General features: G+C 48.3%; 1 protein-coding gene across 1 annotated transcript in view; it reads left to right on the top strand.

The window, feature by feature from the left end:
- Positions 1 to 787: 787 nt before the first annotated feature.
- The window catches only part of Macroh2a2 (macroH2A.2 histone), a 33,266-nt gene continuing 8,654 nt past the window's right edge, over positions 788 to 25,399 (top strand). Inside the window, exons 1-6 of the mRNA XM_077799007.1 lie at positions 788 to 959; positions 13,205 to 13,311; positions 14,675 to 14,872; positions 17,081 to 17,191; positions 19,208 to 19,307; positions 24,627 to 24,716. Of these exons, the coding sequence (XP_077655133.1) occupies positions 788 to 959; positions 13,205 to 13,311; positions 14,675 to 14,872; positions 17,081 to 17,191; positions 19,208 to 19,307; positions 24,627 to 24,716 (778 nt within the window). The remainder of the gene's footprint in view (positions 960 to 13,204; positions 13,312 to 14,674; positions 14,873 to 17,080; positions 17,192 to 19,207; positions 19,308 to 24,626; positions 24,717 to 25,399) is intronic.

Consider the following 25,399-nt stretch of genomic DNA (forward strand, 5'->3'; position numbering starts at 1 on the left):
ATTTCCTGATGCTGCTGTAGGAATCACCTCCAACTCAGTGGTTCCAATCAACACAGACAGGTGGGGTGCCACCCGCCCGTGATCCTAGCTACTCAGGAGCCTGGGGCAGGAGGACTACTTGAGCTCGGGAGTTCAAGGCCAGTCTGGGCCACACAGCAATTTCCTGTCTCAAAACATAAAATAAACAGTAAAAAAAATGCAAATTTGGTACCTTGCACTATTGAGGTCCCACGTCTAACATCCGTCTCCGTGGGCTAAAGGGAAGGTGTTGGCAGGGCTGGTCCCTCTGGAAGCTGGGGAGAATGATTCCTTCTCTCCAGACGTCTCTTTACTCACTCTGATTCCCTGTCTCTCTCTGGTAAGGACCCTGGTGATGGCATTAGGCCTACCCAGATGATCCACGATGATCTCCTATCTCAAGACCCTCAGCTGGGTCACACCTGCAAAGTCCCTTTGTCCTACACCGTCACGTCCACAGGTTCTGGGATGAGGAAATGGACATCTTTGGGATCACTGTCCAGCTGACCACACACCCATCTCCTGCCTCTCAGTCACAGTTTACTCTGGCCTGTCCTCTCGAGGCCCTGCTAGCCTGGCGGGGACGGGTGTTTGTGGGTGGCCCGATGATGCCTGGCTCCCCACCTGCCGCCAGTCACCGTGGTGCCCTGGGGCCACAGCAGTGGACCCATGGTGTTTCCATCTCCTCACTCCTGCCTTCTTTCCTCCCCAGCATAGTGAGTGCCAGGAGGCCAGTGTGTCAGCAAGCTGAGAGGGAAACTGAGGCAAGATGTCGGGTCGGAGCGGGAAGAAGAAAATGTCCAAGCTGTCCCGGTCAGCCAGGGCCGGGGTCATCTTCCCGGTGGGGAGGCTGATGCGTTACCTGAAGAAAGGGACGTTCAAGTACCGGATCAGCGTGGGCGCCCCCGTCTACATGGCCGCAGTCATCGAGTACCTGGCAGGTAAGTCCAGGTCAGCCGCTCCCAGCTCCCCACCTCCAGGGGCCCCATTCACCCTGGCCGTGGAGGGACCCTATGAATCACCCCGAGCCAGGCTCAAGGCTAAGGTGGGAAGTGACAGGGTATTGCCTGGCCTGCTTGGCCCGGGGCCTAGGAAGGATGAGTGGTCAGCATGGAAGACCAAGAACCCACAGTTAGCTTGGCACAGTGGCACATGCCTGTCATTCCAACGGCTTGGAAGGCTGAGGCAGGAGGATTGCAAGTTCGAGGCCAGCATCAGCAAAAGTGAGGCCCTAAGCAACTCAGTGAGACCCCTGTCTCTAAATAAAATACAAAATACAGCTGGGATGTGGCTCAATGCTTGAGTGCTGTTGAGTTGGATCCCAGGTACACCCCCCCTCAAAGAAAAAATGAACCCACAGTTAAATGGCTCTTCCAGGTCTGTACCCTGCAGGTGTGTCTAGATTTTAAGCAAATGCAATACCGTATTCCACCACAGAATTGTCACCATGTCATTAACATATATTCACGGGTATTTTGTGCATCCTAATCTTGCACCAAAGACAGTTTAGTAATAAATGGTTTTTACTTAATCATTTAAGTGTTATTTAATACTGACGCTTCTTTTTTTTTAAAAAAAAAAAAAAGCTTCACATAATGATTGCATCTCCTATTTTTGCAAAAATAAAATTTTTTTAGACACAATCTGAAAGGATTCTGTGGTGAACTATGATATGTAAATATGTAGGCTCCTGAAGAAGACACTTCAGGGAGAATTTTATTATCAGGGATTTTCCCTTTATATCAAATTGCTCATTAAACATCAGTTTTCCTGGTATATTTAAATTAGGGCTCAATGCCTATCAGTAACAGGTACCTGAACATCAAAAGCATCTTCATGTGGTTCTATAAAGCCAATGTAATGTTTGAATTTTGTCCTCTATTGAGGCAGTTCTCTGTCTTTTGTGGGCACACAGGAGATAATTTCCATATCTGTGGTTAAATTATTTGTTTTTGCTAAGAAACAGATTTTTACTATGTGTGTTCTTTCTTCCTATTTAACTTTTTGTTACTTTTCTCTTATGTAATAGTTAAATCAAAACCAAGCTTCACAATATCAGAAATGTTTTTTTAAGAAATATATAATATATTAAAAATATAAAAATTAATAAGTGTGATTAGTTCCTCATGGGGTCATTTTATCCATGAGCAACACTGTTTCTAACTTTGCCCAAGATTGATAAAATACCTGGACACCAAGAATAAGTGCCTGGTAGGATAAAAAGCCAGACTGCCTGGCAGGACGTGGTGGCTCATGCCTATAATCCCAGCAGCTCAGGAGGCTGAGGCAGGAGGATCACAAGTTCAAAGCCAGCCTCAGCAACAGCAAGGCACTAAGCAACTCAGCGAGACCCTGTCTCTAAATAAAATATAAAATAGGGCTTGGGATGTGGCTCAGTGGTTCAGTGCCCCTGAGTTCCCTGGTCCATCCCCCCCACCCCCACCTAAAAAAAAAAAAAAAAAAAAAAGCCAGACTCTGCAAACTGTCCCTGGCAAGCCCAGCCCCTGCCCTGTACCATGCAAACCCCAGGGAAGGTCCCTGCTTCCTGTTTTCTTTCTTTCTTTTTGTTTTCTTTTTTTGTTGTTGTTGTTGTTGTTGTTGTTGGTAGTGGTGGTGGTCCTAGGGAATCAAACTAGGGCCTCACTCATGCTAGGCAAGGTTGACTCTGCCACTGAGCTACATCCCCAGCCCCTGTTTCCTCTTCCCTCTGGTCCCTCCCTCAGGAGGATGGCTTCCCCTCCTAGCCACTCCCCAGTCCGCATTTGCTGAACAGTCTGCCTTGGTCCATGCATGGACACATTCTCCCTGGGAGTTTCCCACAGGCAGGCCTCAGCACCTGACCTGTTGTGAAATGAAGGCCCGTTCCTAGGCTGAACACCTTTCTGGATCCTCCAGGAGTTGGAGAAACGCCTTGGGGGGCTCCAGGACTCAGCCCATCAAGTGCTGCAGAGAAGAGCTTTTCCAAGTGGGGACCCCACAGGAGTCACATTGATAAGGTTGAGACTCCAGTAATGCTGCTGCTGCTCCAGAGACCACACTTGGCGTAGCAAGACTGCAGCCACCCTCTAGCCACAAGCCCACAGACCTGGGGGAGGCTTGTTTCAAATGCAGGTCTATCTCTCTGTGTCCCCAGGTGGTCTGAGTCACTGAGTCTGAGATGGGACTCAGAAATCGATGGGAGCCAGGCCTGGTGGCACACGCTATAATCCCAGTGACTTTGGAGGCCCAGGAAGAGAATAGAAAGTTCAAGGCCAGCCTCAGCAAGTGAGCAAGGCTCTAAACAACTTAGCAAAACCGCTGTCTCAAAATTAAAAAAATAGAAAGAACTGAGTATGTAGCTCAGTGGTAGAGTGCCCTGGGTTCAATCCCCAGGACCAAAAATAAATAAAATAAAAGAAAGAAGGGCTGGGGCTGGGGCTCAGCGGTAGAGCGCTCACCTAGCTCGTGAGAGGCCCTGGGTTCCATCCTCAGCACCCATCCAAATAAATAAAAGAAAGAAAAATTGATGGGGAAATCTAGCTCAGGAAGGGAGTGAAGGAACTTTGAGGGAGGTCTATGAAGTTTCAAAACAACCCACTGAGTCTAGAAGACACTAAGCAACTTGAAGACTCCCTCAGCTTCCAAGTGGGGAGCTGGGATTCGGGGCCTTTGACCCCAGGCTGTGTACTATTTTGCTACATGACACACTGCCCCAGTGTTTTTATAAATGAAAATAATTTTGCTTTTCCTATGTCTCCACTTGGTGCAAATACAAAATCTGGCCTTTTGGATACTGGCCTCTCTATTCTTTGGTTCACCGTGTTAGATGGGAAATGTTGAGTTTTCCTACTCCACAGTATTTGCTGAGTCCGCGTTCGTTAATCTCCACACATCAGCGCCCACAGCAAGGCCTTGGCGGGTGAGTCCTGGTGGTAGAACTGGGCCATTGATGCTGGGCAGGCAGGAGAAGTGAGAGAAGAGATCAGGTGAGCAGAGCAGGATGCCATGTCCATGACATCCTTACCCCAGCCAGTCCCACGATTCACCCCTGCCCTCTGCCCTGGGGAGAGGACCTGTCCTCTCTGTGGGACCTGTGTTTTGTGCCTTTCTCCCCCACCGGGTATTAGGGATTGGATCCAGGCAAAGACTTGTTAGGCAAGCACTCCATCACTGAGCTACACCCCTAGCCCTTGTAAGTTTATTAATTTTTAAAAATTTAGAGACAGGGATTTGCTAAGTTGTTAAGGTTGGCCTAGAGCCTGCGATCCTCCTGCCTCAGCCTCCTTGTTGGGATTACAGGCATCAGCCGCCCCACCTGGCTCCTTGTGCCTTTTCTCCCCTCTAAGCTTAGGATGGCATTGGAGATCACAGACTTAGATGTCACTTCAAATCCAGATTTATCCAGGAGTTGAGGTTTCGGCTCAGCGGTAGAGCACTTGCCTAGCATGGGTGAGGCCCTGGGTTCGATCCTCAGCACCACATAAAAATAAAATAAGTAAAATAAAGGTATTTTGTCCAACTACAACTAAAAAAATATATCCAGATTTGTCCATTTGTTAACTGTTACCTGACAGTTGTCCATTTGTCAACTGTTACCTCAACCTCTCTGAGCTTTGGAGTTTTCCAGAGCCAACTCATTTAACTTAATTAAGTGAGGTCATGTATGTACATTGCCTGGTGCATAGAATACACTTCATAAACAGTACTTCTTCTCTTCCCTCTTTTAAGTGTTGATAAAATCATTCGGGACACAGTACAAATGACTAATTCTGTTAAGGTGGTGTATGCTTGAGCTGAATTTGCATTTTCATGGGACAAGGAGTTTTAATTCAAATTCCACTGATTTTAATTATATTGGTGCAATTGCAGGCCACCATTGACTAAGTGAAAGGGAGGATTTTTGTTTGTTGATTGGTGCTATGAGTTGAACCTGGAATGTCCCCACTAAACCTCATGCGTTGAAGGCTCAGGCCTTCAATGCAGCAGGTAGGGCTTTGAGGAAATGACTGGACCATGAGGGCTTTAACCTCCACAATGGATTAATCCATTTGATGGATTGATAATTTGCATACTACTGAGAGGTAGTAGAAATTAGGCAGGGAGGGTATGATTAAAGGAAGTATGTCACTGGGAGCCATGCCCTTGGGGACACTGGTCCCCAGCCCTTTCCTTCCTCTGTTTCTGGCTGCTATAAACTACACTCTCTGCCACACCCTTCCACCAGGATGTTCTACCTTGGCCCGGAACAACAACCCAACCAACCACGGGCTGAAACCACAAGGCAAAATCTTTCTTCTGCAAAGTTGTTTCTTTCTGGCATTTTGGTCACAGAAATGAAAAGCTCACACAGCTAGTCAGTTTGTTTTACGAAGGGTGGAAGAAAGGGTGTCCAATGTGTATAAACCTCCTGTCACCCTTGAAATGACCTTCACATTCATGGAACCATCCTGACTGATGCTGCCTTTGGATCAGACCTTGACGATGTCGAGAAAACAGGCAGACGTGGTCCCACCTTTGCTGGGTCCACTGTCCGGCAGGGAGGACCAGCAGGAAGCACATCACAGGAGAGGAGGTCACACCGGGTGGGGAGCCAGAGGGCAGGGAAGGGCAGGGGTGGGACGATGCAAGGGCCCAGTAGGCTGTAACCGGGCTCCCAACTGTTTTAGTCAGCTTTTTCTCTGCTGTGACTGAAAGACCTGACCAGCACATCTGTAGATGAGGAAAAGTTTATTTGAGGACTCATGGTTTCCAAGTTCTCAGTCTATAGATGGCAGACTCCAATCCTCCGGAATTGAGGTGAGGCAGAACATCATGGAGGAAGAGTGTGGCAGAGGGAAGCAGCTCACATGATGATCAGAAGCAGAGAGAGAGGTCTCTGTTTGCCAGGTACAATTATATACCCCAAAGCCACGCCCCCAATGCCCACCTCCTCCAGACACACACCCCCACTTCAGTCACCACTCAGTTCATCCCATCAGGGGATTAATTCACTGATTGGGGTAAGGCTCTACCAACCCAATCATTTCTCCTCTGAACCTTCTTGCATTGTCTCACCTGTGAGCTTTTGGGGGACACCTCACCTCCAAACGACAACACCAACCCTGGCTCTACTCAAGTCCATCAATGTTAAATCATGGCACCTAGTCCCACCACCAGAGACTCCGAGGTATGTTCTGGGCATTGGGATTTTAAAACTTCCCCCGAGGGATGCTGATGGAGGCCAGGGTGGGGAATGAGCTGGTCAACTCCAATGGGATGGATGAAGTAGGAGGAAGGAAATTGGGAGAGGTGGAGTCAGGGTGAAACCCCAAAGTTCAGAGGGGGTATGTGGGCCTTTTCAGGAAGCTGCATGTGTCCAGAACAGAGCTGAGAAATGGGTGTGTGTGGGTAAGAGAAGAGATGGAGGCCCCGTGGCCCAGGTTAGATTCTGATGGTCCTTGAACCATGTGAGAATGTGCACTTTTTACACTTACAAGTCGGGGGACATTAAAGGCCAGAGCTGGCATTTGGGGGGCTTTGAGTGAAGAACTGTTGTCAAGGAGTCAGTGTCCAGGATACCAGTCGGAACTGTTCCAGTGTCACTTCTGAGAAGTGACAGTGGCCAGGACTAGGGCTGCACGGAGGGCTGGTGAGAAGCAAAGTGAGCTGGGAGATGAGGGGAGGGTAGAGGCCGCTCTGGGCAGTCCTGGGCAGGCCTCTGGGAGGGGTGTCAACGATGTCAGGCATGGACTGGCTACCTTCCTGCAGGCCAGGCTGCACTGTCTGTTAATCAGCTTGTCATCGCTGTCCCCAGAATACCTGGCAACTTAGTGGAGACAGGTTCATCTGGGCTCACTGCTTCAGGGGGTCAGTCGATCCCATTGCTCTGGGCCCAAGCAAGTCAGAACGTCATGGCAGAAGGCCGGGACCGAGGAGCCTGGCCTCGGGAAGACCACAGAGAGGGGACAGGAGCCACAGGGAAGACGAGCCCTTCTAGAATACACTCCCTGGGACCCACCCCCTCCAGCCACGCCCCACCTGCCTTCAGTTACCACCTGGTTGGTCCATTCAGACTAGGATGGACCGATTAGGCCACGGCTCTCATCATCCAATCGCTCCACCTCTGAACATTCCTGCGTGAACACAGGAGCTTTTGGGGGGGTCACCTTGCATCCAAACCCTAACACACAGGTCGAGGAGTGGCCCTGTGGGCTAGCAGCTAGTGGCCTGCGGCTCAAGGAGGAGTTGAGAGGGACAGCACAGGCAGGCTGCAGGGCTGCATTGGGGATCTGCGGAGTTTGGGTGTCTGTAAGATGCCCGGGAGGGCAGGGTGCTCAGGAAACTAGATCCAGCCAGGCTGGACTCTGACTCGGCCATTCACCAGCTACGAATCCCTGGTCCCCGTGTTACTGTGAGTGCCACATGTTAGCACCTCTGCAGGGAAGGCTGCCTAGGCTGTCGCAGGCCCCAGAGTGACCTCAGGGCTGGGGCACAGGGCCAGGCTTCAGGCCCTGGGAGTGAGCAAGGTCACAGAGAGAGAGAGAGCAAGCAACAAGAGCCCAGGACCCAGCTCAGGGGACACCAGAGTGCCCAGGTAGAGGGGGAGACATGGCAGAGGGGACTAGAGGGAAAGGCAGGAGTGGGCGACGCCAGGAGAGCCAGCGAGGGGGTGAGAGGCGCGACCCTAAGGGATCTGCCACCCCAAAGTCATGGCCACCCTCCTTGGCCAGGATGGGGCAGAAGGTCAGAGCCAAACTGCAGTAGGTCAGGAGAGGAAGGTGGAGATGAGGGAGGAGGGACAGAGGGTTGTTGTTGAGTGGGGACAGAATTCCCACTGGGGACTCTCCAAAAATTTGGGCAATGGCGGCGATGGTTCCACAACTTTATGAATACACCGGACACCACCAGGTCGTAGGCTTAAAATAATTAAAACAGGAAATTTTATGTAAAACCAAACACCTTATGAGAGACAAGGCAGCTTGGGCCTTCCCGAGCTACCAAAACGTTAGTCCCAGCACCAACAAGTCCCAGACCCTGCAGGACGGAGAGAGGCAGGGGTGTAGCCCACAGGGAGCTGGTGGGGAAGCCAAACCAAGGACAGTATGGTCCCAGTCCACGTCTCCAATGTAAGTTGGGGAAATGCACTGAAAACCAAGCCTAAATTCTGGGAAAAGCATTTTGTATTTATACACACACACACACACATGCATATATATATATAATATATATTGATCAACCATACATAATGTATATATATTTACCAACCATATACATATTCTGAATGCAAGATGGGGAGAATGAATTATTTATAACTATTTTATGGTGATGAAGTGTTCAGTGATATATTTTTATAGGGCAGACAAGTCTTAAAACAGGGATGAATTCCAGGGCACTCTTGTTAACTCGTCATTGACACACCATCCCTAGATAATTAGGTCTCTCCACTTAATACCAAGCATTTTCTTCTCTAAAAAAATTCATTTATTGCACTTGTGTTTTGTTTTGTTTGGTACCAGGGATTGAACTCAGAGGCACGGGACCACTGGGCCACATCCCCAGCCCTATTTTGTATTTTATTTAGAGACAGAGATTCCAGGCATGCACCACCGCACCCAGCCCAGGAAGGATACTCCCCAAAGGCGTGTCCTTGTGCAGTGTGTGACCTGCACAATCAAAACATGACCCTGGCTGACAAAGCACTCTTTTCAAAACACAAGTGCAGCAGCTTGGGAGGCTGAGGCAGGAGGATCGTGAGTTCAAATCCAGCCTCAGCAAAAGTGAGGCACTGATCGACTCAGTGAGACTCTGTCTCTAAATAAAATAGAAAATAGGGCTGGGGAGGGGGCTCAGTGGTTGAGGAGTGCCCCGAGTTCAGTCCCCCGTACCCAAAAAACAAAAAGTATCCTTGCCGTCAGAATGCAAAGAACTGGACATTTGTTATAGAGACGTCCAGCAGATGGCCGTGACCTGTCTTGAGGAAGGGGCGTCTTTTTCTTTGCACAAATGCACCTATGGGCCAGCAGTGGCCTCCCCAGCATGGATCTATAGGAGGACAGACAAGGGGTGAGGGAGCCGTTTAGATGCCGTTACAATTACCTGGGCTGGAAGAGAAGAGTGGCTTCAGGTAATGGGACAAGAGGAGGATGATGTGTGAGGGATTGGTGACGCCCGTGGGAGCCCATGTGGTGACAGGGAGAAGGGGAACAGGAAGGGCAGGAATGACTGGCAGGTCTCTGGGGAGCCATATGTGGACAGAGCTGCAGTCCCGAAAGAGGAGAGGGGGTCGGGGATGATATGATTTAGATTCTGGGATGTGGTGACTTGGCTGGCCGGTGACCCCTTGGGGAGGCAGTCCAGGGTGGAGTCCATGGGCAGGATGGAGGCTGGGCCATGGACGGGATGGGATTTCCCAGAAGACTGCAGAGGCCAAGCAGAGCAGGAGGCACGGACAGAGCCCTGGGCCACCCCTACTTTGGGGACAAGAAAACACAAAGACAAAGGGATCCGGAGAGGAAATCGGGCCTTGAAGGGATGGCCACTCAGTGGCCCCTGTCCCAGCCCTCCATTTAATGTGGTAGTTCCCATCTTCTCCGGGCTGGAGAAATCCAGGCTTGTGTGCAAGATGAAAGGACATGGACTCTCCTAAAATAATGTGCACGCGCTTCACAACACTTTTTAACTAAAGAAACCATTCCCTGTACTATCAGACCCTGGGCCGTATTCCACGTGGTCATTACAGCTGGACCCCAAGTGAGGGGACTGCTCCAGAGCTCTCCAGGCTCATGTGGATGTTTCAACCACTTAGCAGAATAACAGTCTTCCCACAAATTGTTCAGCAAAACAAATATGTATAAATCCAGGCTGGAGATGTAGCTCAGTAGAGTGCCTGCCTTGCGTGCACAAGGCCCTGGGTTCCATCCAAAACAACAACAACAACAAAAATATATATATGTATAAATCAGTTCCCTGCAGATTACCAATGTAAAGATTCTTTTGCCCCCAGGGTAAAGTAACTCAAGAATGTAGCAAACTTTATTAACCCACATAACAACAATGTCATCATAACATTTGAAACTTGAAGGATGATTGATGTCATTTAAATGGTGACATCCCTGTCCCAAAGATGCCCTGAATGGAATATCCGAAAAGGTCAGCACCAGTTGATCTAGATTTTCTACTCTGTATTATTAAGAAGAGTTTAAAGAAGTCCCACCTCTGGTTTTGCACTAGAGCACACAATCAAGTTTTCCTTTCCACAGATTATTTCAGAAGAGCTGGTTCCAGAGTCTGGCTGCCCTTCGCTGAGCTCTGCCAGCGCGCCCCTCGTTGCTGTGTGCTCAGTCGCTGCCTTTCCCCTCTTCCTGTGCTTCTTTGATTCCGGCAGATTCTCGGTCTGTAGATCTAATGTCCGTGCATCTGTCTGAAAAGCTGAAAGCCACCTGATCTTCCTCGGGGGCTTCCCATCAGCCCTCCGCTCAGGGACAGTCTATTTGATGAATCTGGGGAGGACGCTCATCCTCTTTCTGTAAATGCAGGGAACAGGAGCCCATGGTCCACGATGCTAGGTCCAGTTCAATTGTTCAGAAGCTTCAAATCGAGAGGCTCCTGGATCCCCTCTAGAAAAGGGGGTTTAGAAAAAGGGGGTGAGCTGAGCTCCTTCCTCCAGAGCGTGCGCTTGGAAGTGACAGTCCCCAAGAGAGCAGGTGCTGCAAACCCCGCTTCATGTACCTGGGACCCTAGAGTCTGCAAGCCAACTCCTGCAGGCTCTATGGCCACATTTCTTGATGTGTATCTTTATTAATTAATTTATTTATTTATTTAGGTCCTGGGAATTGAATTCAAGGGCACTTAACCACTGGGCCACATCCCAGCCCTATTTTGTATTTTATCTAGAGACAGGGTCTCACTGAGTTGCTCAGCGCCTCACTGTGGCTGAGGCTGGCTTTGAACTCACCATCCTCCTGCCTCAGGCTCCCAAGCCACTGAGATGATGTGTGTCATTTTTAAGAGAAAGAAAAGGAGAGAGGAACAAATGGAGCAAATCAGACGACCTAATACAGCATTAATTTCAATGATCTGTCCCATTGTCCTAACGAGCATGCTCATACTTCTTCTATTTAGAAAACATGGTCACTGTCTAAATGAATTGTCGGTCAACACAATATACATTGCTTACTAATCTGGGAAAGATGGGAGAATGAATTTGCAGCGATTTAGCACTTTTCATTATGGAAATGCCACATAAATATTTAACTCTAATGTTTATTTTATTCTAATTTTTGTTAATCACATTTGCTTAGTTAACATGGCATACTTATGCCAAGTTTTTATTATTGTCACAGATTTTTAAATGATGGCAATTTCGTGTGCTATTTTATTTGAAATTAGGTTGATTGTGAAGACTCACACAGAATCGCCTATTAATTTTAGGGCTTAGTATTTATGCCACTGTACCAGCAGATTCCCCAGCAGACACACGTGCGACACACAACATATTCACGCAAGTGCACAGACACACACTTGCTCGCCCCCGTTATCAGTGAGACAGCACGTTGGCACACTGCTTCTTTTCCAAGGGGAAGAATTTTTCTTTAAAGCCTCCTTCATACTTTAAAAAAAATTTTTTTTTTTAGTTGTGGATGGACACGATACCTTTATTTTATTTATTTTTATGTGGTGCTGAGGATCGAACCCAGGGCCTCACACGTGCTAGGCAAGTGCTCTACCACTGAGCTCTAGCCCCAGACTCCTTCATACTTTTTATGACAAATTTAATTCAGCACAAAATCCTTTTAAAATTAAGGAAGAAAGAAAAATAACAAAACAGAGGAGGAAGGAGGGAAGCATCCAGATGGTATAAACGCTATCAATTCTCACGTTTGACCACTAAATTGTAATAGCGTGTAAAAGAATGTTGGGACAATTACTTTTTATTGGCATTTTTAAAATTTTTTAGTTGTCCATGGACCTTTTATTTATTTATTCATTTATTTATTTATATGTGGTGCTGAGAATCAATCCCAGGGCCTCACACATGCTAGGCAAGCGCTCTACCACTGAACCTCAACCCCAGCCCTTATCAATATTCTTAATTAACATTTTCACATTTACCAATGGCTATGCTTAAATCCTGGGAGATGCCTTTCTACCCAGGACTCTTGGCTCTCATCTTTAGGAATTCTTTTTTTTTTTTTTTTTTTGGTGGGGGGAGGGGGTACTGGGGATTGAACTCAGAGGCCTTACCCATTAAGCCACATCCCCAGCCCTATTTTGTATTTTATTTTGAGACAGGGTCTCTCTGAGTTGCTTAGACCCTCTCTAAATACCGAGGCTGGCTTTGAACTCTCGATCCTCCTCCTCAGCCTCGTGAGCTGCTGGGATCACAGGTGTGCACCACGCACCTGGCCAAAAATTCCCTTTATAAGCTAAGCATTTCCTCATCCCACAGGGAAAGCCTGTTCTTCCACCCACTTGCTCAAAAACAGAAGGGATCTGAGGAATGAGCAAAGCGGGAAGAAGAGTCTAGAGGGATCCCACCGGGTCCTGAAGGCAGACTTTACCTCTGTCCCTGTTGTCCAGACTCGGCCCTGCTCTCTATAGACTGCAATCCAGATCCTGTGTTAGCATTCTGTTTTGGTCAGGATTCACTTCTGCTTACAGAACCTTAAAGAAGAGAGTTTATTCCACTCTCCTAGTCCCAATAGTAAGAAGACTGAGTTTCCTTCTGTCTTGTTGCTCTATTATCTGCAACTTCTTCTTGGTCAAAGATGGTTGCCCAAATTCCAGCCATTACATCCTCAGTCCACGAGTAGGAAGGGGAAAAGGGTGCAGCTCCTTTATTGATAGCCTCATCTCACAAGCCCCATACCTCATAACTGCTTGCTTCCCATTGGCCAGAACTCAGTTACATGATCATGTTTATCAACAGGGAGGATGGGAGATGTAGTCTTTGTTCCTGTGGTTATGGGGGTCAGCAAAAAAACAGAAAAGAAATCAGAGGCTGCCATGCTAAGAAAGAAGAGGGAGAATTAATTTTGAGGGACAACTAGAAGACTTTGCTACAGGATCATATGTGAGGTCTTGATAAAGTATCTTACCCACCTATAACTTGAGTTCATTTCAGTTTTCTGCATTTCTCAGGCCCAGGCACAAGAAACACAAAGCCATGAAGGCGGCCAACTTGAAGGCCACTCTGTGATTGTCTCCTAACGCCCCCTTGTCATTTCAGCGGAAATCTTAGAATTGGCGGGGAATGCCGCCAGGGACAACAAGAAGGCCCGGATAGCGCCGAGACACATCCTCCTGGCTGTGGCCAATGACGAGGAGCTCAACCAGGTACGTCCGCAGCTCAGACAGCCCCGGGAGGTGGACCCAGCCAGCCAGCCAACCAGGATCTTCCCTGTGACAGTTCGTAACCCCATCTATGCAAAAATAACAAAAAAAAAAAAAAAATCTCAGACTGGTTAAGAGAAGGAGAAATTCTGCTAACTCTGTCAAAATTCAGTTGCCCCCAGAATAGATCCCATTATATGTTCCAGATCTTGCCAGACTTTCCCCAGTGAGATGAGCCCCACATTGCTGAGAAGGGGCAGCCCAGGTTCCTCTCCAGAGTTTCTTCACCCAAATCATGCTGACGATTTATTCTCTTGAGAACAGGAGACTCCTTAGTTCCATGTTAGAACTGACCCTTTATATTTTGGAACCAGCTCCAAAGTCCGGTGAGCACCCCACCCCCACCTCAGGGTACACAAGGTGGTGGGTAAATGGTAGAATTTTTATATTTGTTTTCCTATCTCATTCTTCTCAAACTACGATGGAGAACCCTTTCCTATTGCCAAGCTGTCACAGACTGATCATTTCAAACTGTGGAATAAAAATGGATTACTAGAGGGGCTGGGGCTGGGGCTCAGTGGTAGAGCGCTTGCCTGGGCTCGATCCGCAGCACCACATAGAAATGAATAAATAAACAAATAAAATGATGTGATGTATAAAAAAAAGGGATTACTAGAAAAGTTTCAAAAAGACCTATGAACTATAAGCCATGAGGGTTCATTATCAGATTTAACAGGTCTACAGTGACCCAGGCAATTTGCTCTAAACATTTCTAGACTCTGACGCCCAAATCCTGTGCCTCTCTTGTCCCAGATGGAGAACTAACAGATCAGAGATGATCCATGGTCTCAGATCATCCTTGATGTCCTGCTGGTTTGGGATACGCAGAATATATGAGTGTAGCAGGGAAATGTCAATTAATTGCAAATAAATAAACCTCTCCGTGGGGAGGAACGTGGCTAAACGCGTTGACTGATGAACGCATGCTGGACAGTGTGCAGACTGGACGGTTGTTATCAGTCTGGTCTTGGTGTTGACCTTTGAACCTCGTCTTGTCCAGCTGGGCTCCTCTGAGGTAAAGCCCTTCATCCTCTGTTGTCCTCTGGAATTCCAGAGCCCTGGGCAGCATCCTGGCTTCAGCGGGCCTGACCCTTTTGTTTTGCTTACTGTATGAGATCCTGGGAGGCCTGGCTACCTGCAGAGAAATGCTCTCCAAGTCAAAGAGGGGAAGCCGGTTCAATACATATCCTGTCATTTCTTCAGGGAAACAAAGACCAGATTTAAGCCTCGTTTTGCCAACAGAACTGTTTTAAATCCAGAACCAGTGAGCCCTTGGCTATATGAGTGCATGCATTTCTCTCTTCAGCTGCTCAAAGGAGTCACCATCGCCAGCGGAGGTGTCCTGCCCAGAATTCACCCGGAACTGCTGGCCAAAAAGCGAGGGACCAAAGGCAAGTCGGAAACTATCCTCTCTCCACCCCCAGAGAAAAGAGGCAGGAAGGCCACGTTGGGCAAGAAGGGAGGCAAGAAGTCCAAGGCCGCCAAGCCACGGACATCCAAAAAGGTGAGCCCAGGGCGCTTCACGGGCCAGTCACTGCCCCTGCGGTGGTTCAGGTGTTGGTGTCCTCCCAACATTCATCTGCAGAAACAGACCCCCCCGAGGGATGGGGTTCAGAGATGAGGCCTCTGGGAGGTGACAGGGTCTTAATTACACAGCCTCATACACGAGATCAGAAGAGCCCGTGGGAGCTGGGCACGGTAGCTCGTGCCTGTAATCCCAGCAGCTCAGGAGGCTGAGGCAGGAGAATCGATAGCTCAAAGCCAGCCTCAGGGGCTGGGGATGTGGCTCAGCGGTAGCGCGCTCGCCTGGCATGCGTGCAGCCCGGGTTCGATCCTCAGCACCACATACCAACAAAGATGTTGTGTCCGCCGAGAACTAAAAAATAAATGTTAAAATTCTCTCTCTCTCTCTCTCTCTCTCTCTCTTTAAAAAAAAAAAAAAAAGCCAGCCTCAGCAACTTAGCAAGGCCCTAAGCAACTCAGCAAGACCCTGTCTCTAAATAAAATACAAAGAAAAATAGGGCTGGGGGTGTGGCTCAGTGGTTGAGCTCCCCTGGGTTCAATCCCCGGTACTAAGAAGAAGAGACCTGAGGGAGCTTGTCCTCTTCTCCACCCTGGGAGGACCCAACAAGAAGGCCTCCTCTGTGTGGAAGGGGCCCTCACCAGACACAGAAACTGCCAGAGCCTTGATCTTGAACTTCCAGTCTCCAGAGCAATAAGAATACATTGTTGTTGTTTATAAGTCACCCAGTCAGGAGTCTTTTGTTATAGCAGCCTGGAGAGACTAAGACAGCCCAGAATGAGAAAGAAGTGTAGGGACAAGATGATGAGGGTGCAATTGGCATCTCCAGAGGTCTGGGGACTCTGTAGCTTGGTGCTTGAGGAAGGAGTAGGTAGAAGAAAGGACCTTTGAGATTAGAGTTCATGTCATCCAACGGGGTTTGCCAGAGATTTCCAACTCCAAGGTGGAGTGGGGGTTGGTTCTCAGACCCCTTTTACAGCCTCACCAAAACTGTAAGTGAGAGACAGCAGCGTGGGGTCCTGCTTCTCATCTCCCCGCAGAGCCCCACTCTGCATGCTGAACAATCCCCGGTCTCCCATGGACACTTCCCTGGGTTGGCAGGTTGCATACCAGATGTCATGGGCAGCTTGCTAACTAAGTGCTTAGCTCGCTGACACCACTTATAGAATGATATTTTCTTTTTTTTTTTTTTTAATTTCTCTTTTTGCGAGAGTGGGGATCGAACACAGGGCCTTGCCTGTGTTAGGCAAGCGCTCTACCTCAAAGCTGAGTCCCCAGCCCTGGAGTAATCAATATTTTCACATGCAGCCCAGTGCAGTAACCACCCGTCACATGCGGCCATTGCAACTTGAATTAAAACTAAACCACATTAAAAATTCAGCACCGGATGCGCTAGCCACATTTCCAGCACTTAATAGCACTCAGCAGCAGAGACAGAGGAGCTCCATCACAGGGACAGCCTAGGACAGCAGGGCTGCTCTAGAGGTGGACTTTTCACTCTGCAGACCTCCCTCATGTAAGAGATCATGCAGGACTTGGTGCCATTACCACTGTCCCCAGGGAAACCCTGGGGAGGGGGTGTTTGAGCAAGGCGCTGGGGACCAGTCACTTGGCTCTGATGTTTGTCATCATAAGCTGCAGGCGTGGAAACCTGCAGGCAGGTGAACGCCTGCAGACAAATGAGGACTCCAGGGACCAGTGAACGCCTTTAATACGCTTTATTTTTTTGCAGACCCTTTTCTTTTCCTCACGTCACAGAACGTCCCTGGCTTTCCTCCATCACAGAACAGCACAGGGCAGGGTGAGCTCAGTGGTGGAGCCTGAGCTTAGCGCACACCAGGCCCTAGGTTTGATCCTCGAATCAAAAGAAAAGCTTCCGGGCGGGCGTGGCAGTGCTCCTGTGCATCCCAGCAATTTGTGAGGCTGAGGCAGGAGGATCCTAAGTGGGAGGCCAGCTTCAGCACCTTAACTAGACCCTGGCTCAAAATTTTTTAAAGTTTTTAAAAAGAACTGGGGGTGTAGCTCAGTGGCACAGCACCCATGGGTTCTGTCCTCCATTCCAGCAAAAAAGAAAACAGCAGAGCATAACTCCTAGCAACCCCTTTCCCGTGGAGTCGGCAGCCGTCGTCGCAGCCACAACCGACTTCCTCTGAATTGTTCTCATCCGTCCTTCTGATTTTCTACCCACAGTCCAAACCAAAGGACGGCGACAAAGAAGGAACTTCAAACTCCACCTCGGAAGATGGGCCAGGGGATGGATTCACCATCCTGTCTTCTAAGAGCCTTGTTCTAGGGCAGAAGGTAATAAAGAGAATCGTAATGTGCTGTAGTAAAACACGGTCACACTTTTATAACCTGCTGTTTACAAGCAATGATGCCGCCTTCATCCCTCGCTTCCTTAATGCGACTTCCACTCTAGTCTTGAATTATTCATTTTTAAACTAACGAACTATAGCAGTCTCTGCATCGTGAGAATGAACACAAATATTTTAGTGCTGAGGTTGTCCATGCCAACCTTGGTCAGCCAAAGGTTAATAGAGAGAAGCTTTCTGGTCAGTAGATAGGATGACATGACGTCCCCCAGGTCCCAGATAGTTCTGCACCCACCAAAAAAAATGCATAGCTAACTGCCTCCAACAGCCTCAGAGAGACCTGTCTTCATGGTCTGATGTCATTTATCAGAGAAAGAAAATAGAAATATATGCTTCCTGAATACCCCCGGTGTTCGAAATGAATTATTTGCCAGTAATTCAGTCTGCCTGCCTTCCCTGGCTGCAGAAAGAAAACAAACAGGGTTATACATTTGAACAGTCTCTAGCAACACAGCAGCCGCCCAGTCAGACATGCAAATAAATTCATTCCCACGAGCATCAAGTTTACGGAGCAGACAATTTATCTACCAAGTCGACTGATAACTGAAATAAGACACACGAGGAGAGAGCCGCTTAATCATATCTCTGGCCTCTGAGCTTTCTCGGCCTGCCAGTGGAGTGCACCGCCATCGCAGCAGCTGGGAAAGCTTGTTGAAAGAAGAGCATCAATGTGGCCGGTTCCTAATTCATCTCTGATGAAGCAGAGCAGGAAGCTAAGAGGTGGAATTCATGTCCCCTCCAGGGGTTCTCCCTGGTTACATGAGGATTAGCTTTCTCCCTCTTATCTAGGGGACAGCCAAGTTCTTGCTCACCTAGAGAAACAAAGGAGACTGCCCTTAACTCCCCACCAACGTGGTCCCCAAAAGGCAAGGTGGAGCCAGGCGTGGTGGCACATGCGTGTCCTCCTAGCTGTTCTGGAGACCAAGGCAGGAGGATCGCGAGTTCAAAGCCAGCCTCAGCAAAAGCGAGGCGCTAAGCAACTCAGAGAGACTCTGTCTTTAAATAAAATACAAAATAGGGCTGGGGGTGTGACTCAGTGTTCGAGGGCCCCTGAATTCAATCCCCAGTACAATAAATAAATAAATAAATAGATAGATGGATAGATAGATAGATAGATAGATAGATAGATAGATAGATAGATAGCAAGGTGGCCAGAGGTAGGTTGGAAACCCAGAGCCAAAATCACATCCCTCCTGCAAGATTCTAGGCCTCAGTGCCCTACCCCAAAACTTCAGGGCTGCTCAGGGGGAAATGCCGAACCCTGGGAAGAGAAGGCAAGCCCTGAGCATCTCTCCCTCACAGGAGCTGCTCAGAGGATGTTGCACCCAGAACCAAGGCCGCCAAGGGTGGGAGCCAAAGGCATAAGCAATAAAAGAAAGAAATGAGAAGTTCCATTCTTGTCCCCGAAAGAGAAGGCAGATTTGTTGCATTCTCTAGCCTCAAAGTGAAAAATGCACTGAGCTCACAGGAGCCTCTTCAAACCCAAACACCAGCTGGGCGCAGTGGCGCCATGTCTCAAAATAAAATAAAGTCAAATAAACAGGGCTGGGAATGGAGTTCAGTGGTAGAGTGTCCCTGGGTTCAATCCCCCCAAAATAAAAATAAATGTAAAGAGCATGGTGGCACATGCCTGTAATCCCAGCAACTCAGGAGACTGAGGCAAGAGGATGGCAAGTTCAAGGCTAGCTTGGGCTACTTAGCAAGGTCCTGTCTCCAAATAAAATGAAAAGGGCCTCAAGTGCAGCTCAGGGGTAGAGCACTTGCCTAGCACGCACAAGGCCTTGGGTGCAATCCCCAGCACCATCAGAGAAAAAGAAACCTGGGAAACGTTTGCTCCATGTGCAGTCCTTGTGTCGATGTTCGGTGTGAATTATTGAGAGTGAGTGGGAGATTTTCCATGGGATTTGATCTTTCCCATATTTTCCATCTTTTCTTCCTAACTCAGCTGTCCCTGACCCAGAGTGACATCAGCCATATTGGCTCCATGAGAGTGGAGGGCATTGTCCACCCAACCACAGCCGAAATTGACCTCAAGGAAGATATAGGTAAGGTCCTGAGACTTCAGGAGAGGTGCCATGGGGTGGCACCTGTTCATGCAAGTCCTCATGAAGTCAGCCATTGTCCTCGGGGTCCCCTGTCAAGCTCTGTCTAATGGAACAGCATCACTACAGAGTAACTCAGCCACATATTTTGAGAAATTTATATTGAAGTATAGCCTAGAGACAGATCATTACTGTACAACTTGATGAATTTTTCTCAAAGCAAATACCACCAAGCAACCAGCACCCAGGTCAGGAAGCAGACCCTATAGCACCCAGCGTCTCCCCAGGCCCCTCCCAGCCATCATCTTCTCCAGGGGGAACCACTATCCTGTCTTCTCACACATGGAGGGACTTCATCTCTTGAATTTTATTTAAGTGAATAAAACTACTCACTTAAATAAAAGTGAGCCCGAGTCTGGCTCCTGTAATTGGCAGAGCGTTCGTGGAATCCAGCTGTGCTGCTGAGCGTAGCTGTGTCTGTTCATTTTCTGTGTGGAAGACCCCAATTTATCGATCCATTCTGCCATTGATGGCATCTGAGTAGTTTCCAGATTGGAAATATTCTACATGTTTTGGACAAAACCTCGTGCACTTTTCAAGTGTAAATATTGAGAATGCTCTTGGTAAAAAAGGAAAGAGAGTGCTAGAAAAACTTCAGTGGTCTGTAAGGCCGCGAGCACTTTACCAATCTCCAGCACCAATAAATAAATAAATAAATAAATAAGCAAGCAAGCAAACAACGCCTCCTAGCTCTGTGACCTTAGGCAGTTTTCTTAACTTGGCTAACCCTCAGTTTCCTCATCTGCAATTGAGAATAACAAGAGAACTTGCCTCCAGTCGGTCATACTGTGAAAATTAGGGAGGCATACTTGGGGCTTGGCCAAGAGTGGCGCTCACTGGCATTTGAAAATTGAGAGTCTTTATATTTGCTGCTGTGTTACCAGCAGGCCCACCCATCACCACTCAGTTCTCCACCATGGACCCAAATCAAGCATCCCATGCAGCTAAGACCTTTTTTTTTTTTAACTGCACTAGGAATTTAACCCAGGGGAGCTCTAACCCAATTTTTAGGTCTATATTGAGACAGGGTCTCACTAAGTAACTGAGGCTGACCTCGATCTTACAATCTTCCTGCCTCAGCCTCCTGAGTTGCTGAGATTATAGGCATGCATTGCCATGCCCAGCACCATGCTTTATTCTTTTAAAATATTATGTTAGAGGCTGCAGGTGTCGTTCAGTGGTAGAGTGTGTGTTTAAGGTCCTAAGTTTGATCCCCAATTCCCTCTGCATGCAAAATAAAATGAGTTATTACAAAAATGTTTAAGAATACACACAAACAGGAAAGTGTAATGCAATAATCAGCTACAAGTGTGATCAAGCATGTTTCAGCTTTCAACCCCTCCACATATTTCCAGACAATATATTATTTTAACTGTGAGTAGTTCGGAATAACCTCTAAAAGATAACCAGTACTGGGCATGTGGCACACGCCTGTAATCCCAGCAGCTCTGGAGGCTGAGGCAGGAGGATCGCAAGTTCAAAGCCAGCCTCAGCATTTAGGGAGGCCCTAAGCAACTCAGTAAGACCCCGTCTCTAAATAAAATATAAAAAAGGGCTGGGGATGTGTCTCAGTGGTTAAGCACCCCTGGCTTCAATCCCCAGTACCAAAAAAAAATAAAAGATAAGGGCTAATTTTTAATAACATAAGCATAGTACCATTATTACAGCTAAAAACATTAGCTTCATATCAACTATAATGAATGTTGAGATTCCAATTATGTCATGAATATTATTTTTTAAAATTGATTTAGGACCCAAATGAGTCCACAGACTGCAATTGGTTGATAAGTCTTTGAACTCACAGGTTCTCCCTTTATCTGTCTTTTTTATCTCTTGGCAATTTATTTGTTGAGGAAACCAGGCTGTCTGTCCTGGAGGGTCTCACACAATCTGGATTTTTTTGTTTGCATCCTCATTAAACATCTTTTCTTCACTGTGTATTTTCATTGTTTTGTTTTGTTTTTATAAGTTGGTAGTTAGAGCTAAAAGCTTAATGAGATTCAGGTTCAAGAAATTTGGGACTGGTGAAGTGCAGGAGGCCTTGAGTTCAAGTCCCAGAGCCATAAATAATAACTTGAGTAAGACTCCTTGGAAGTCTTCTTTTTGGAACAGGGTGCTCGTTGTCTCTTTTTGCATGACCTTAGCAGTCGTAGATGCCCCTTCCTGGATTGTCCATTTGCCCGCGGTTGCTAAGTGTGGATCCTCTAATTCTAGCGTTCCTTCATTTCTTCATGGGAATGCTTTCCCAGAGTGAAGCTGCCGCTCTGCTTCTCCAGCTGCTTTGTTCTTCAGTGTTTAGTGGACAGGATGCACTCTTCTTGCCTTCTGCACATCTCCACTAGGTCCCCGGCCTGAAGGCAGGGACAGCAGCTTCAATTTCTCTGCTTCTCTGTATGAATTAGCTACCACCTGGGCTACCAGGCTTCCTCAGGGTTCTGGACCCAGCAGATCAATACTGGCTGAGAGTCTGGGAGCCAGAAAGAAGACTCAGAGGTGGTTGGCATAGCCTGCAACCACCATTTCCATGTCATATCATTGAAACCCAAGTATCAGCAGGGTGTGGTGGCGAATGCCTCCAATCCCAGGGACTCAGGAGGCTGAGGCAGGAGGACTGCGAGTTCCAGGCCAGCCTCAGCAATTTAGTGAGGCCCTAAGCAACTTAGTAAGACCCTGTCTCAAAATAAAAAAACAAAAAGGACTGAGGATGTAACCCAGGAGTAAAGGTTCCCTGGGTTCAATTCCCAGTACCAAAAAAAAAAAGAGTAGAAACCCAAGCACCTGGCTGAGGAGCAAAGCAGAGGAGGGAGGCAGCAGGGAGATCCGAGTTCAGCAGCCGCAGCCCGAGCCCGAGGTTCCCGTATGCACCATGGTTTCACACAAGTGCCCCGCTGGCTAGAGGAAGATGCCAAGAGAGTGACCAGCAACTACTTAGGACTCACCCACAGCAGACGCAGCTGTGGCTAAGTGTAGCCAGGAGCTAGTTCGGGTGTAGCCTGATCTTGTTCAACCACGGTTGCTAGCTCCACTGTCCGTTGGGCCCCAGTAGCGCTCACAGTTAGTGCTGCCCAGGAACCCGCAGCCACCATGGCTGCAGTGGCCCGGCCCAGTCCTACAACAGCTGCTGCTCGCGGAGCCTTCCCCATGGCACACACGGCACCTACTCTGACTGCACCCACCACCACCCCCAGCAACTACACAAAACTACCAGGACTTGTATGTAGAGCCACAGCTCCTGGCGGGGTGCCATGGTGCACGTCTGTAATCAGAGCAGCTTGGGAGGCTGAGGCAGGAGGATTGCCAGTTCAAAGCCAGCCTCAGCAACTGAGCAAGGACATAACCAAGGTAGTGAGACCCTGTCTCTAAAAAATAAAAAAGGGATGGGGATGTGGCTCAGTGGTTTAATGCCCCAGGGTTCAACAATTCCTGGTACAAAAAAGGATCCACAGCTCCTGTTGTGACTTACAGCAGTAAGCCATTCAACCAACAGCCAACAAGATCGCTGCTGCTGGGGCTGCTGCAGCCCAGCCTCTACTGTCTGTTTGTGAAACCTACTGTCACACAGGCCCCAGAGCAGCTGAGAGCCAAGGCACAAGTCAGTATACTCAAGTCCAGGAAAAAGGAAACCAGCACCTTCATGAAGCCCCCCCCAGCCCCATGGACAGTGACTGCTGGAATAGACATTTGTCCTCAATAAGAATGTGCACAAAGTATTGTCGCTCTCCAAAGACACTTGAGTGTCTTGAGTGTAGAAAGCCTATCCCTGAGGCCCGAGGGCAGCCTCTGAACAGATGAGGATGGTGGTGGTGGTGGTGGTGAGTGGTCCTTATCCAAAATGTTTGGAACCAAATGTGTTTCAGATATTTTTTTGTTTTTTATTTGTTTGTTTGTTTGTTTGTTTTGTGGTGCTGGGGATTGGACCCAGGGCCTTGTGCAAGGCAAGCACTCTACCAACTGAGCTATCGCCCCAGCCTGGGTTTCAGACTTTTTTATGTTTTCAGATTTTGGAATATTTTCACATACACAAGATATCTTGTAGAGGCGACCCAAGTTTAGATACAAAACTCATTTAGATTTCATATACGCCTCATACACATGACCTAAAAGTGATTGTACACAGTATTTTCAGTGCCCTTGAGTTTTGACGGTGACCCAACCAAGTGTGGTTTTCGGTGTGGTGTCAGGTGGATGCTCAAAGACTTCTGGATTCTGAAGCCATTTGGATTGGGGATTTTCATATTAGGAATGCTCAATCCATAATGATAACTAATAAAGAGAGATCCGAGACTCGCCCCAGACGGCCAGATCGCCACATTCACTAGAAGACGGGACGGTCTGAGGGCAAACATCTTGTCTCCCGTGGAGAACAGCCGTCACCCTAGTCCCAACACCCATGTCATCTCAGACATGAGAGCGTGGGGAGAGGTGCTGGGTCCCCTGGTGCACTCAGGTGGGATTTCTGCTCGACCAGGACAGCAGAGTCCTGCTGTCTCTTTGGGGCCCCTCTTGACCTCTGTAGAGGCCAGACCCGGAGATATTGCAGAACTTGCCCTAACAGCAGTGCCTGGGGAGATGTCCCCACAGGAAGTCCGTGGAGAGGAGCCTCTCAAATCTCTGCCTGTTTCCATTGCAAATCAAGGCCTCAGTTGGAAGAACAAGATACTAGGCTGCCCTGGGCCTGTGTCTGTCCTCTGACCCGAGGACTTACAACTTGCTGCTGACAAGAGCAAGCCGACAGAGTTCCATGTGGCTGCTGAACCTGTAGAACAGAATACTGGCATCGTGGCCAAAACAAACAATGAAATAAGTCATCTCCAGGACTGGAAATCACCCCTTAAAAGGTCCTTTAAAGTAGCTTGCTAACCAGCTGGATACGGGGGCACATGCCATAATCACAGCAACTTGGGAGGCTCAGGTGGGAGGATTACAAGTTCCAGGCCAGCCTCAGCCACTTAGCAAGACCTTGTATCAAAATTAAAAATGAAAAGTCTGGAGATGTGGCTCAGTGAGAGTGCATCCCTGGGTCCAATCCCCAACACCAGTACTGGAGAAAAAAAGAGAGAGAGGGAGACTTGCTAACCTAAATCTGTTACACCAGAGGCCCAGAGACCCCTAGACCAGCAATCACTGGCAGACCAGGATGACAGCTGGGAAGTGAGAGTCCTAGTGTCTAAGGATGCCCTCCCCCAGGCCTCCTGAGACTCTGTCTACCCTGGGATTATGTTGAAAACACACCACGTGGCTTCCCCCTGTTCTCCTTTGCAGGTAAAGCCCTGGAAAAGGCCGGGGGCAAAGAGTTCTTGGAAACAGTGAAGGAGCTGCGCAAATCCCAGGGCCCTCTGGAAGTGGCTGAAGGTAAGCATAGACCGGGCTCCGCGACCCAGCACAGCCCCACCCTGTCCCCACCAGTCTCTGGCCGCGCTCACAGGGATCCAGTGTCTGCAATAAAATATGCCCTAACTATCCTGAAGCTATTTCAGCATCTCGATGATTGGAGCAGCCCCTGGAGGTCATTCCATAGGCTCTGGGGTCTACAAGTGTCTGGATCGTTCATGTTCACGTACATTTCTCAGATCCCCCACAATGATCTCGAGCCATTGTGTTGATTTTGTATATGTGCAGTAAGATACACAGGGCTTAAGTCTCGCCATTGCAACCATTTTTTTTTTAATTTTTTTGTAGTTGTAGATGGACAGCATGTCTTTATCTTATTTGTTTATTTTTATGTGGTGCTAAGGATCAAACTCAGTGCCTCATATGTGCCAGGCAAGCGCTGTGCCACTGAGCTACAGCCCCAGCCCCATTGTAACCATTTTTCAGTAGCATTAAGTCTTTCACAATGTTGCAGCCATCACCATGACCTAGTTCCACAGCGTTTTGATCACCTTGAACAGAAGCCCCCTCCCCATTGAGCTGCCCCCCCACCTGCCTTCCCCAGGCCCTGGCATCCACTCATCTACTTTCTGCCTCTACCCATTTGCCCACTCTGGACCTTTCACGTAAATGGAATCATATAGCGATGGATGGCCCTTTGTGTC

This window comes from Urocitellus parryii, chromosome 5 (assembly GCF_045843805.1).
Source record: "Urocitellus parryii isolate mUroPar1 chromosome 5, mUroPar1.hap1, whole genome shotgun sequence".
Lineage (NCBI taxonomy): Eukaryota > Metazoa > Chordata > Mammalia > Rodentia > Sciuridae > Urocitellus > Urocitellus parryii.